The following is a 13,547-nucleotide window of genomic DNA, read 5'->3' on the forward strand; positions in this document are numbered from 1 at the left end:
CAGGACGACAGTACTCCCTATGTGACGGTAATAAATGGTTTCCCCTGTGTTTTTAACCCCTCTGCCTTCTTTATTTAGCAGCTGAAAAGGTACTTTTTTTTCTTGGATTTCAACTCAGTTTTCTTGTCAGGCTGACAGTATCATGGAATTCTGTTTAATTCCTCTGCCTGGTGTCTCATTGCGTGATAACCAGTGAACATCTAGTTTAGACAGCTAGTGTTGGTGCTGCTCTGCTTATGCAAGGCTGAGAAACTAACACATATCAAGTGACCAGAAATGACCTCTTCATGTCATTGCTTCAGACTGGGATGAAGCTTCACTTCCGAAAAGCACCAACAATAACAAAGCACTTAAACATTTACCTAAATCCCTGTGAAATCAGCACAGTAACAGTGCAGAGGTATGGCCCTGTCCTGTTGCCATATCCTCATGTCACCAGACAGAGCCAAGCCCAGCAAAGCATGTAAGCACACAGCTAACTGTAACAGTACAAGTTCAATGAAGGGCATGTTTTTAACACTGAGTATATAATTCAAGCTAGGCATATATTTCAGTGCTTTCTTCAACAACACTGGATTTTAGCATACGCTGAAGGTTATATATGTACTTAAATACTTTTCCTTGTGAGTCATATTCAGTAAATAAAGAAGACATCTGAACTTCCTCTCAGCCAGGAGGACGGGAGAAGCGGAGTCCTGTCTCCTTTTAAATTGGCTCCATTTTTCTTTTCTGTACCTTACAAGCTCTCTAACTTGTGAACCACAAGTGACTGATAACTTGATAGCAGGTAAAGACTAGAGGGAATCACCCACAGTACAATGCTTTATTTGCAAGTTGCTTTCTGTACTGTTATCTAGCCTACAGGCATCATCTGATGAGCAGAGTCCATGTTTCAAAATGTGCCTAAGCTTGACCAAGTTAACGAAGGCCTTCTCTTATTTCATTCTCTGCCTATCAGTAACTTCAACAGAAATTCTCTTGTTCCCAAACTCAGGGTTATGGCTTTTTTCATGTATTAAAAACAAAGAGAAAACATCTGGGAAGGAGAGACCCGAATTACACCATCTAGCACTTCAGTAACAGTCAAGTTTAGAGACAGATCTTTAGCCAGGGACATCATGGAGCAGGGACTTATCACAATCCTGATATTACATTTGCTGCAACTGGAGACATTCTCTCCAGACAGAATGCCTATTCCTTCCTCTTTCAGATGAAATTATATACTGCTGTTTCACAACACTGACCTGGCCCCCTCCCACCCCCCCCGTCCCCGTCCCACCCACCCCCCCCGCCGCCCCCCGTACATTTTTTGCCACAATACACTTGTAAAAGAACTTTTCCAATTGATAAAAAATATTCTGGAATATAGAAATAAAATTGTGCAATACAAAACAACTAACTAAATAAAAAGTCTCTTTAGATGAGAAGAAGGGGCTTGGAATTTGAATGGTAGGCATGCCAACTTGCACAGCCAGAATGAATGGAAGTTTCTCTTTCATCAATTTTTCTCTACCATGGGAATTCTGTTGAAATTAGTCTTCATGCAGTAAGCCCCTAATCACTGCCACAGCGTGCACCAGACTTGTGCAGAGAAGGTATCAGAGGTACATAGTGCTGGAAGTAGCTATACAGTGTTGCACTATGTCCCTCACTTGGTTTTGGTCAGACATTTTGTCTCTGTGTAAGAAGGATATATGCCTGAAGTCTTTGAGGAAATTATTTTTCAGTAATTTGATGTTTCAATCAGATCTTTATACAAGTAAGTCTTGCAAGCTTGGGCTCCAGCAGAATAAAATAAGAATCCCTAATGCTTCTTGAAGACAGGAAGACAAAAGAACATCATGTTAAGCCATGGATCTACCAAATTTCAAGTGAGATTTAGATATTCTAGTTTCATGTGAATACATTGGCCAAAATATTTGATAACAATCAAAACTTAAAGTGACCTTACCACATTCAGGATGCTGTGTTGACCAAATCCCATCAAGCTGACAGTAGGCAACACGGCTGCCTTTTAAGCTGTAACCTGCGTTGCACTTGAAGTAAACCTGGGCCCCGTATTTAAAGTCATCTCCTTCCACAATACCATGAGCGGGAGCACCTGGAGTCCTACACATCACCACTGACAGTTCAGATATTTCAAAAAAATCCACTTTATTACAAAAACAGGACTGTGTTAGGATAATTCTTTATTTAGAACATTGAAAAACCAATTAAAATGGGCACAGGAGTCAAAATGACAAGACAGGTATATGCTGATCTTTAGAAAGTTGTATAGATGTCAGTTCTATGCACACTTACATATATGCCACTTTTTCAAAACATATCTAGATCCATTCATTTCAATGGGATTACTCAGAAATGTGAAGTGATCGTGTGCATAAGTGTTTGTATCCTTAGGGTTCATTTGCTCTAATTGTTAGTATTTGAAGCACTCACCATCTTAACAGGGGTTTTGAGTTAACTACCATGCTTGGTCAAGAAAAAATTTAGACCCTTAAAAGCCTTAAGGCTTTTAATTTTTTATTTCAAATTCTTCTTTCCATTTTTATATAATTATTCAGATAACCTTACTAGAAATATTAAAGCATCATTATCTGTGTAGATAAAATGTTATCATAATGACATTAAAAAGGAACCCTGATATTTACCAAACTGTGATATTTACCCTTTCCACAGGGTTTGCTCTATTGGGAAAATGCTTACAGACAACGGTCTGTTTAACTACTGCAAGTAGTAAATATTAGATTAAACACCGTAAGCAAGAAATTCTGGTATCAAACCAGCCATACTACATCAGAACAAAGGTCCATCCAGCACAGAAACCTGTCTTCAACAGTGGTAAATGGTAGATTTGATGGAAGGAATATAAAAACAGAGCAAGCATATAGAATACTTTCCTGGCATATTCTGGCAGCATTCAGTAATCTGGGGTCAAGGACTACCTGACTACAATGGTATGTTTAGTATAACATACCCTGGTGATTTTTATTTTTTTAAAAATTAATTTGTCTGAGTACTGACTAAACTCAGCTACATACTTGGTGTTCACAACGTCCTGTGGCAATGAGTTCTACAGACTGTTTTATATGAAAAATACACTGCTTTATTTGGTTTGGTTTCTAGCCTGCCACCTGATAATTTTGTTTGATGCTCTGCTTTCTCTGTTATGAGAGACAGAAAACATCCGTGCCCTATTCACTTTCTCCAAGTCACTTTTTAAGACTATGTAGAAATTATATGCATTCTGTATGTAGATATTACAACAATGTAGGAAACACAGTTTTTAGTGTCTACATCGTTATCCATCTCTCTGTGTGTCTCTGGCTTTGTCTGGCCATTCATTGTGGAAAAACTGTATCGGAAAGGATTCAGTGCAAGATTTAGATAGGTGTATGGGGTTTTTACCTAGGAGCTGTGGTACTCCACTGAAGATAGATGAATGCTAAAGAGATCATCCCTAATTTACCCTTTTAGAATTTGGCTTTTTCTGTTTTGCCTTGTAGCTAGGGGCATACTAACCTACAGCCAAATTTTTGTCCTTCCACTTCCAGAGGAAAAACTTTTCTAAGGCCTCATCCTGTAATCCTTGAACAGAACATACATGAATGCATCTATTTATATGGATTGTGCACCATCCAATTATTCACATAAGGAAGAAATTCTTGAGCAACAGTCTTAAAGTAGCAGCATTTGCAAGAACAAGTCTCCACAGAAATTCCCCTCCGTCTACAAATTACTACAAACATCAAACAATGAGTTGGCAGAATAATTTGTGCACTAGTAAGCACAAGTCTTGGATTAAACTGTCTAACATTTAAGCATTATAGGAGGGCCCAGACTCTCTGCTCCACATCAAAACGCATCCAGTTAGGGGAGCTCAACATCTCCTCTTGGCTGCAAGTGTTCCGCATCAGTGTCATCTTTAGTGAAAAAATAAAGATAAAAATTCAACAAGATTCATTCATAGCTCTTCACAATTCTCATGTGAAATATAGGCACGCATACATATACATGTATTTATAGGTGCATATGTGTATACACAAACCCATACATTAGTGAAAGAGAAATAATGGGAGCATAGATTTTCTAGGTGTTTTAAATTCTCAGAACACTTGTCTTCCCAGTCATGTTCTTTGTATTCACAGCCACTCCCTCCATAGCTTTCTTTCAATAGCAATTCATTTCACTACCTTTATATTTCTCTTCCAATGTAAAGTCACACTCAGCTTGTCAAATGAGAAAAGATGACTATAAACATCTATGCACCACTCAGTGTTCTCCTTTTTACCATAAATACAGGTTTTGTGTTTTGCTTGTGGTCCAGTTCAGTTCTGCAGAACAAATGTTTTGGTGCTTTTGTGTTCTAGATCCATCATGGAAAAAATGTCACCAAGATACCCTTACTTTTTTTTCCACAAACTGTAAGTATTCATTCTTCTTCAGTCTCCTAAGCGATTAAGATATTTAGTTTCTAGTCCTTTTGATTTGCTGTGGTTGCCAGACTTTCTCTAGATTCTGTGTCTTAGTGTGACCCAGCTGGAATAACTCTGGTTTTATTTATGATGTAGATTCAGTGTTTCGTGGACAGATTCCTTTAGTACTGGAACTATGGCCTAGAGTAGAGGATATGGAGGCAGAAGGTCATGAGATCTAATCATAGCTATGAAACTACGGCCATGGGTAAGTTGCTTCATCTGCTGTATCTAACAAATGGGAGCACCCCTTTCCTCACAGGGATGTTAGAAACATTAGCTCATACCCACTTGTGTCACAGAGTCACCATGGTGTTTCTCTGATGGCAAAACAACTAAGTATTATTAATAGACGTGTCCCTTTTGTTACCCACACCTTTATCTACTGGTTGCTTGTTCTCTTGTTACACGGGATCTTCCCTCATGGTCTGTCCTGTTCTTTAAACTTTGCCACTGGAGGCACAGCCACTCATTTTATTTTTTCTTTGGAAGATTTTGTGACTTCATTCTTTCTCTCTACAAATTAAATGTGGGCTTGAATCTTGAGATAGAAGTTCCCTGCCTCTCAGTACCACAGCTGAGCTCTCTGTTTTCAGATGTATCATCTAGCCCAAAAATCACATACGGTTACTCTGGTACCTGCCTCTACTGCTTTGGTTTGAGCTCTGTAGCTTTTTTGCTCTTCAGTTTGACTTGCCTTTTGTCCCTTTCACCTAATATGCTTCAGGCAGCTCTTCTGCACCTTTTCCCATTACTTGTGAACACCTCAGGCAATGGAGTTTTGAACAGTTACTGTGAAGGGAATGCTAGTCTCTGTGTGCTTCAACCAATTCTCTCTCATCTTTTTGTGGATAGCTTCCCATCAGGATTGTGAATCTGACTGGTTCTTACATCTTTCAGAACGTGCAGTATATTCCATTGAATTTTAGGACAGCCTCCTTTGTTTGAGGTATTTTACCGAAGCCTTTCAACATTCTCTCCTGGTGTAAGACTATATCCAACTCTCCAATAGAGGTTTCTCAGAATTCAAAAAGAAGAGAAAAGAACATTTTGTAAATGTCATTCATTCCTAGTTCTGCCCCCTTACCCTCTGGATAAACACACTAGCCATAAAATCCAGCCACCTGAGCTGACCCAATTCCCTTCAGTTTCTCAGCTCTCTAAGACATTTGATATGTTCTCAGTTTCCCTTGCCTAGGCATGATGGGCCTGATCCTGCCATCTGTTGGGTATTTCTGAGTGTCAGTCCTCCTCTGGACAGTCCAGCTTTCAGAGTCATGTGGGCTGGATCCCCTTCACAGCCCTCACCCACCCACAGCCATCCCCATACCACCTTGTATCCACACCGAGCTATACCTGTGCCTGGTCTAGCCTGACTGCTAGAGCAGGGACTGGTCTGTGAGCTGTTGGACAACACTTCCTTGGGAAGCAGGTCATAGACTGGCCAGGAGCACTCCACGAGCTTGAACCATTCCCAGGCCACTAGCTAGACTGCTCTGCTCCATATGAAATAAATGATTCCTACTGCCCTGTCAGTCTGGCTTCCTACCTTCAAGGTGTCTTAGACACATGTCATTTGTGCTGTGTTTGGCTATACCATTACTTGTCCATGGCAAAACGAGAGAGGAAGGAGTAGGAATATCTGACTTTATAACCCATGGGAGGACTTTCTTACTGACACAGTAGTGGTTAAAGAAAGAATTGGCATCCACAGGTCTTATCCTACTTAAAGGCCTTATCAACATTTCCCTAGTGTTAGTGCAATGTCCTCTGAACAGCAGTCACTGCCCAGCTTTTCGTGAGATTAATACCTTACCTTTTCAATCAATGCACTTTGCAAAGCAGGCAGAAAAAGAAGCAAAAGACAAGGTAGAGAGCTTCAGACAGAATTACATGTGAAATGTACCATGAGTCAGTATACTCACCCCAAACTATAAAGTTTGAGACAACCTTGCCAAAATGAAACCAAGAGTGTCAGGATTTCAGGTTGCAGTGCTCGGTCTCTGCACCTTTCTCTCCACAAACAGAAGACCAAAGCTACCAGGAACTCAGAAAACGGATTAGGTGGCTGCAAATTCTACTGTGAGATGGTAATGGACAGCTAAATATGAAAGACATTTATTCAAGGTCTGCCCAAAAAAATATGAGCAACCCAGAGACTCCCAATCTTCATGCTATGATGTCATCACACCTATAAAGATTCTGGTGAATTTATATCTAGAAAACAATAGGAAAACTGGAGCGATTTCAGAGAAAGGTGAAACTAATGTTAGGGGAATGCAATCCTGAGAGTGACTAAGAGCTAAGAATGACCACCCTGGTTATGCAAAAGCTAAAAACTACAATAATTTAAAAGCTAAAACCAGAAAGGATACTGTAAAATGCTTAAAGGAAGATGAAGAGATATATTCAGGCAAGATAAAATTCAGAACGGGAGAATTCTTACTCAAGAAAACCTATACAAAAGTGTCCTTGCCAAATATTTGAAAGGCATAATAGGAAGAAAGGCCAGGTTGGGTGGGGCTTTGAGAAACCTGGTCTAGTGGAAGGCGTTGGAACTAGGTGATCTTTAAGGTCTCTTCGAAGCCAAACCATCCTATGACTCTACGATTCTATGTAAGTGGAAATGATACATCTCAACATTTGAAAATTGAAGCTTTGAACAGACTTTGGAGAGAACAGGGTGGCACTAGCAAGCCCATTATGAACTGTGAGGTTTTCTTGGTTTAATTTTTCCATATTTTACTACACAACATGTTCCTGGGAAGTTCCACAACTAATCCATACAGGCATATAGGTAACCCTTGTCACTTTAGGGTCTGAGGTGAGTTTTGGCCTGGTACAGTTCATAAGAAAGCAAAGTAGGAAGGTATAAGACAAGGTGGCTACAGACACCTCTGGCAGAAATGCTCAACCATGACAGCCCAGCTGTTAGGGAGAGAATAAAAAACAGACATGCTGCAAGTGTCTACATAACTCACAGATTCCCGATAAAACTTAGTACCCTTCTTGCCTCTCACTTTGGTGTCTCGGAAAAAAGAAAACAATACTTCTGTCCCAGATGAAACACTAAAATGGCTCCAAGTTTCACAGAAAACTTTCTGCAATCTGAGAAAAACTAGACTAGAGGAACAGTAAGTTCCTGAATTTTTAAGTAAAATGTTCCATTATTAATAATAACAGTGCAAATTCCTCTCCCTTTTAAATTATATGTAAGAGATATTCCTCAGATCTGAATTATCTGCCATTTAGAAATAGTTTTCATGCTCATTTTATCACCACTGAGATAAATTAGATGATCTCTTGAGCTACATTTTTCTCTCTTCAATGTCCTTCACATCCTGCCTGATGGAATTATCATTTGCTTTTGTCCCAGGGTCCCTTTATTAAATGAACACCGTTTTTTTCTGCTGCCTTCCTCTCACCCACTTCCTTGTTAAATAATATAAACCCCCTCACACATATCATACATTATCTCTAAATTCTGCACAACCTTTCAATAATATATTACATTCCTAAAATAAATCTCATTTCTCATTGCTGGTACTGATAAAAGGTTTACATTTCCATTTTTGTCCCCCCTGAAATATTAGGTGTAAGCTCTTGTAATTGTATGGAGTTTTGTTCTTAATTTGCTACAGGTTTTTTTAATACTGCTACTTCTAAAGAAATTTATCTTGTTGCATATTCCCAGGTCAGAGTCTGGCTTTCAGGCTGACCTGTGCTAATGTATATAGCACATTTTGACCATCTAGTAGTGGCTCTGGGGAACATTTTTCTATGTACTTGTAATATTGCTTTTGCATAAGGTGTGCTGGCATGCTTAGTGAAGGCCAAACACTGAAAATGGCCACAGAAACTGCACTTGGTAACAAGTAGGGGAGTAGAGCAGCTTCTGCTGTTATGCATCCTAGCATATGTCTTCTTCAGCGAGACAGTGAGCTATGAACTTGCTTTGGGACCCCGGGTGCCACCATCCTAACCAAACCAGTCTAATGACTGTCAGAGAAAGCCTGATAGAGACTGAAACTGAAGAAATTTAAATAGCTATCCTCAGAAAGAGGACTTTTTTTTTTCAGGAGAACGCCTAAACGACATTCTTTCCTTCAGTGAATGCTATCATGATCCAGCACACCGCTAAAAGCCACAGCAGCCCCTGAGCCAGAGGGACGCTGTGCAGGGAACCTCAGCATCAGGATTTTGGATCCTGAGCTTTGAGGTTTCCTGGCTCCACAGCAGTGGCTGGCAAGTGCTCTGGAGCCAGAGAACCTGTAAACCCCGGAAAGCACAGCTCCAAATTATTGTTGCTGGAGGGAGCATGACATGCAGAATACGTGGAAGTGATTGGTTTTTCTCTCTGATTAAGGAAACAATAACTTAAAAATATCCAGCAGAAAATACAAATTTCATTGAAAATTTACTGCTATGAAACCATTCTAACAGAAAACTCCCAGCTGGCTCTACCGACATGCACTTCATGTAGCTCACTGATATGCAGTCACTGCCTATGGTCAAGCCTGCTGAAGTCAGTAGTGGTAAATCCCATTACCTCTGACTTTTGGCCTGCCAGTCTCTGATTTGATCAAATTATTTTTCTTGGTTTAACTTTTGTTTTGAGGGGAAGTCTTATTACATGACTACCTAAGTATCATTATATAACAGTTCTTAAAGTTTATAATCTCTGTATTTCCAAAGGTTTTATAAAATTGGTGTCTGTCTGTGTCTTACTGCTGAGGAAGCTATAGCATGGAGACACCAAGTGATTTAGCTGAAGGCAAACAGCAGGTGAACAGCAGAGCTAGGAACAGTACTGTTATCTCCTAATATTCTTACTATGTTTACTTCTAAACTGACTCAGCTTTGTGCAGAAATCAGCATTAAATAATTACACCATTATGTAATCCACACATTATTCTCAGCAGCAATGTTTTGTACAAAAGTGGTGGAGCCATATGGGCAAAACACAGGAGTTAAGGGGGGAACCGGCAATGAACAGCTTAGCAGTTACTGCTGGGTATTGTGAAACCCTTTGCAAGGTCCTGTGAGTAAAGAGCTTTTCTGAATTCAGACTTAACAGAATTTGTTGTCTTCACTCAGACCTTATTTCCTAATCTTGGCCCATGACTATGTCAGCCCATGCAAATCTCTGATACCATTTATTCCTACACTCAGCCCTTCTCTCCCCAGTGTGCACCCACAAGGTGAGGACACCCCAGGTTCTCACAGGGTTTGCTGGCAGAAAAGAACTGACATGGGGGAGGACTCAGATGGCTCTCCTGAGACATCATCCCTCTGCAGCTTGGCATAGCTGCCCAGAGACGGTTAATGCCTAACACATAAACCCACAGAGACTAACTTTAGCCAAAAGCATAAGGACATTGGCTGTCAGAACATTTTTGGAATGGCTGTGTCCTCAAGGAGGGAATGAGGTAAGGGATTTCTGGAGGCCGTGACTCAGAGTGCTCAGCAGAACTGCTTTTTTATTCCTTTTCATAAGCAGTGAGCAGGGCTTTCAAGCAAACATATGAGTTTGGCAATGGATTTGATGAAATAGCCTGCCAGCATCGGGAGGCATCAGGCCATCCCGCCATCCTGAGGCAACGTGGCTCTGCACTCTCCTCTGCCCAGGGCTGCCAGACCTCGATGTGTCAGGTCACACACACTACAGGGCAGGAGCTCTGACTCCAGGCTTCTGCTTTATGAGTCCCAGCATTCTTGTCGGGCTCCTGTCTGCCTTCAAGATTATCTGCATGCTGGGATCATGGGCACATCATAAGCCTGCTGATAGCAACACTGGATTCATGAGGCCCTGCAACGCCTCATAGAGCAAGCCGTGTAAGTAGTAGTGGGAGCATCCTCCCTGTGACACTGCTGACACTCCTCCTGAGGCTGCAATCATTTCAGCACAGGCCTTTTTCCTACAAGGAGCAAAATTCACAGTGATGGCACTTAAGCTCAGAAAAGAGCCTGACATCTTCTGATGCTGCTCTCGAGATCACCTCTCAGCTCAAGCTTTCCTGAATAAATGGCAGCAAATACTGTGGGATCCACCGTAAGGACATTAACTTTCTTCCCACCTCTCCTACACTGGAAAGCACTGCTGACTAGGAAGCAACACACTGACAAGCATGCTGCCCAGCTGTTCTTCTCCAGACCCTGGCAAGAGCTGGAACAAGAGCAGGAGCGGCTTGATGTCATTAGCTTTCCTATGTGATCATCATTCTCCCCCACAGCAGGAGCAGACTGCTGGGAGCTGAACAGCTCCAGAAGACAGGTGGCCTTGGTCAGGACTCCCTGAATGAAATGCTTTCCAGGGGTGGTGTGTGTTCACACGGGCCATGTCTGAGGGGGATGGTGATGTCTAGCATGCTTGCTTGTCTTCTTTGTTGCTCTTTAGAACTTTTACTTTTTGGAGCTGGCAGGCTTTGCATTTTAGGTGAAAAAAAAAGTGTTGTTGCAACTTTTACAACCAGAAATTAGAAGGAGGTGAGCAAGGAAAGATAAGAGTCCTAAGGTTTAGGTTGCAAATTATTTTTTTTTAAAGCAAGACTCTCAAAGCAGAGAACAAATACATGCAAACACTGCAGCAGATTCGGTACAGGAAAGGGCAAGGAAACCACTGTGATAAAAAGGTGTTCACAGTGGTAGCAGTGTTTTCTGGAATAAGGAAACTCTTGGACCTCAAAGAATGAGGATGCTCTGAACAGCTACAGCCACACACCCAAGCACCACTGCTCTGCTTGATCATGCCTGTCACCAGAGACTCAGCAACAAGTGGGTGAGGCTTTAGGTGATGGTCTGAGAGGTACCTCCAGCCTCTACGTTATCACAGGCACTTTATTTGGCAAGGCTAAGATACTAACAGCCAGCTCCACAAAGGCACCCACGTTGTGATTTCAGTAGCTAAAAGAGCAAATAGGTGCCTAAATGTCACTTAGGAACTGGCCTTCAGTATCAAATACAAGTCCTGCAGGGGTAACAAGGATTATTCCCCAAAAGCACCTCCCTGCATTGCAATAGCTTCCATTCAGGTTGCTAGAAAGGGAGGATTTTGGATAAACCATCTCTGCCCTCACTTGTGTTTCAAAAGAAAGGAAACTCCCCACCCTCCTTCATGCCTCTTGTGATGCCCCAGGACACATTCTCCCAGCTCCATCCCCAGCTGCAGCCACAGCTCATGCAGAAATGCTGGGACAGAGAATTCAACATAAAGATTTTTGGCCTTAATTTATCCCCCATGAAAGAGTCTTAGAAGTTCAAATCTCTTTGCATTGTTGCTTTTTGCCAGTCCTCACATTAATCCTGGAAATACCAAAGGAAATCATAACAAGAGCAGCTGATCAGCCAGCCCCAAGGACCAGAGATAGTAGATTTCCAGTTTTTCTCTCTGGGCCTCTTTGCTTTGCACTGGTTCCACCAACTAGGAATAATTACACAAAACTATGACGTAATCTCTACTGAAATCCAAATCTTTTCATTCCCTTCCAGCCAATTGGAACTCCCCACTGATGTTTTCCAGCTCCCTGCGTCTGTGAATGGGACCGTATCCATGTGAAAATATGCTTGGATCACCCACTGTGATTTATTCATCCGGAGGCAATTTGGAGGTTGTTGCTTACAATTAGCCACTTGATCTTTATCAGCATTGTTCTTAGCCCTTAGAAAGCTGTGTCTCTGGATACAACCTTTCCGGTATGGTACTTGGATGGCCTATTTAATTATACAACTGGACCTGTTTGTGCATGGGATACTGGAGTGAGTGAAATTCTAACGATCCTTAATATTCACTTTCTCTATCAGTGGCAAGAACTAATATTTAGAATAAGTTCCCCAATGTGTCCCTTGGAAAACATCACAATATCACAGTGCAGAAGAGAGCACTATCTGCTCAGAGGGAAGACTGTAGGGCAACAGAGAAGCTGGTACGCTCACTATTATACTAAATTACAAAGGATAGTAAATCATCTTGAGGTGTTTCATTTTGGAGATGTCAGCTTTCCAGCTAAACAGGGACAAAGCCAAGCAATGCTTGATGGAAAAGACCCTCTAAAGAAATGTTTATTGCTTTGAAACAATGTTTGTGCATGTGCATTAACTGTACCAGGAAAATACCATTTAATAATACAGATTTACCCTAGCATAGCTGACAGTTTATTTGGTATTTTGCAGGGATCTGAGCTGGATTTCAGACAGAAAAGTAGATGTGGCATTGCCTGTTTAAGAAAAAGAGATGGAAATTACCAAGTGTTGAGATGAGAGTGTAGGGAAAAAGAAAATGAAGGGAACTAAAAAGCAGGAGAGTACTAAGGAAGTAGCAGGGCAATTTGGTTGGCTGTGAAATGCAGTTCCTGAGCTCCTGAAGAAACCAAAGAGGAGTATGGGAGCCATAAGAAAGAGCAAGTGGGATACTGCCTGGTTGTTTGTGTCGTCATTCCTACTGCCTGGGGCCATTCTGCCTTGGCAGTGTCTTGCATCAGCTGCAAACAGCATGTAAGACAGTGAAATCATGCCCATGAGCACAACAAAGGGAAGTGTGTAAGGTAGCTTGCCTCAGAGATGTTTGAGTTCAAAATCCTCAAGGAGGAACAAAGCCTTTGAATGAACTTTAGGGGGAAAAGAATTAAACTGTCAGTGTTTAAGCACGCTGGTTATTCCAGCAAACTTCTGAAGTAGCTTTAAGGTTACCCCAGAGCACTGCAAGAGCATGCAGTTGGTACACTTGCCCCCCAGAAGCTACAAACAGTGTATCAGTAGTCTTAAAAGAGGACAAGGAGTCATTAGAGGCAGAGACCCCAAAACTGTAATCTGCTCTGGGCCATCCTTTTATTTCTTCTAGCTCTAGCTAAGAGGCAGAAAACATCTCCATCAACAATTTTTTACCTGTATACCAGCCCACTGCCAACTGTGACCTTTGCAAAAGGTGGGGGCAAGCCTAAAGTGTGCCAGTGATGCAGACTGTTTTTTTTGGCCTGCATGCAGTTACTGTGTGCTGAAGAGCTGATTTATGCCATACATTAGAGCAGACCTGTCAGGAAGACTTAGTCTCCTAAGTGATTCAGTGATTAAATGTCA

General features: G+C 41.5%; 1 protein-coding gene across 2 annotated transcripts in view; it reads right to left on the minus strand.

Moving 5' to 3' along the window:
• The window catches only part of PAMR1 (peptidase domain containing associated with muscle regeneration 1), a 65,153-nt gene that overhangs the window by 11,979 nt on the left and 39,627 nt on the right, over positions 1-13,547 (minus strand). The window contains exon 7 of one of the 2 annotated variants that reach the window (XM_080395477.1): positions 1,952-2,122. The exons of the other annotated variant lie outside the window; for it this stretch is intronic. Coding sequence (XP_080251603.1) covers positions 1,952-2,122 — 171 coding nt within the window. The remainder of the gene's footprint in view (positions 1-1,951; positions 2,123-13,547) is intronic. 2 annotated transcript variants of the gene reach the window in all.

This window comes from Falco punctatus, assembly GCF_963210335.1.
Source record: "Falco punctatus genome assembly, chromosome: 7".
In the NCBI taxonomy this organism is placed as follows: domain Eukaryota; kingdom Metazoa; phylum Chordata; class Aves; order Falconiformes; family Falconidae; genus Falco; species Falco punctatus.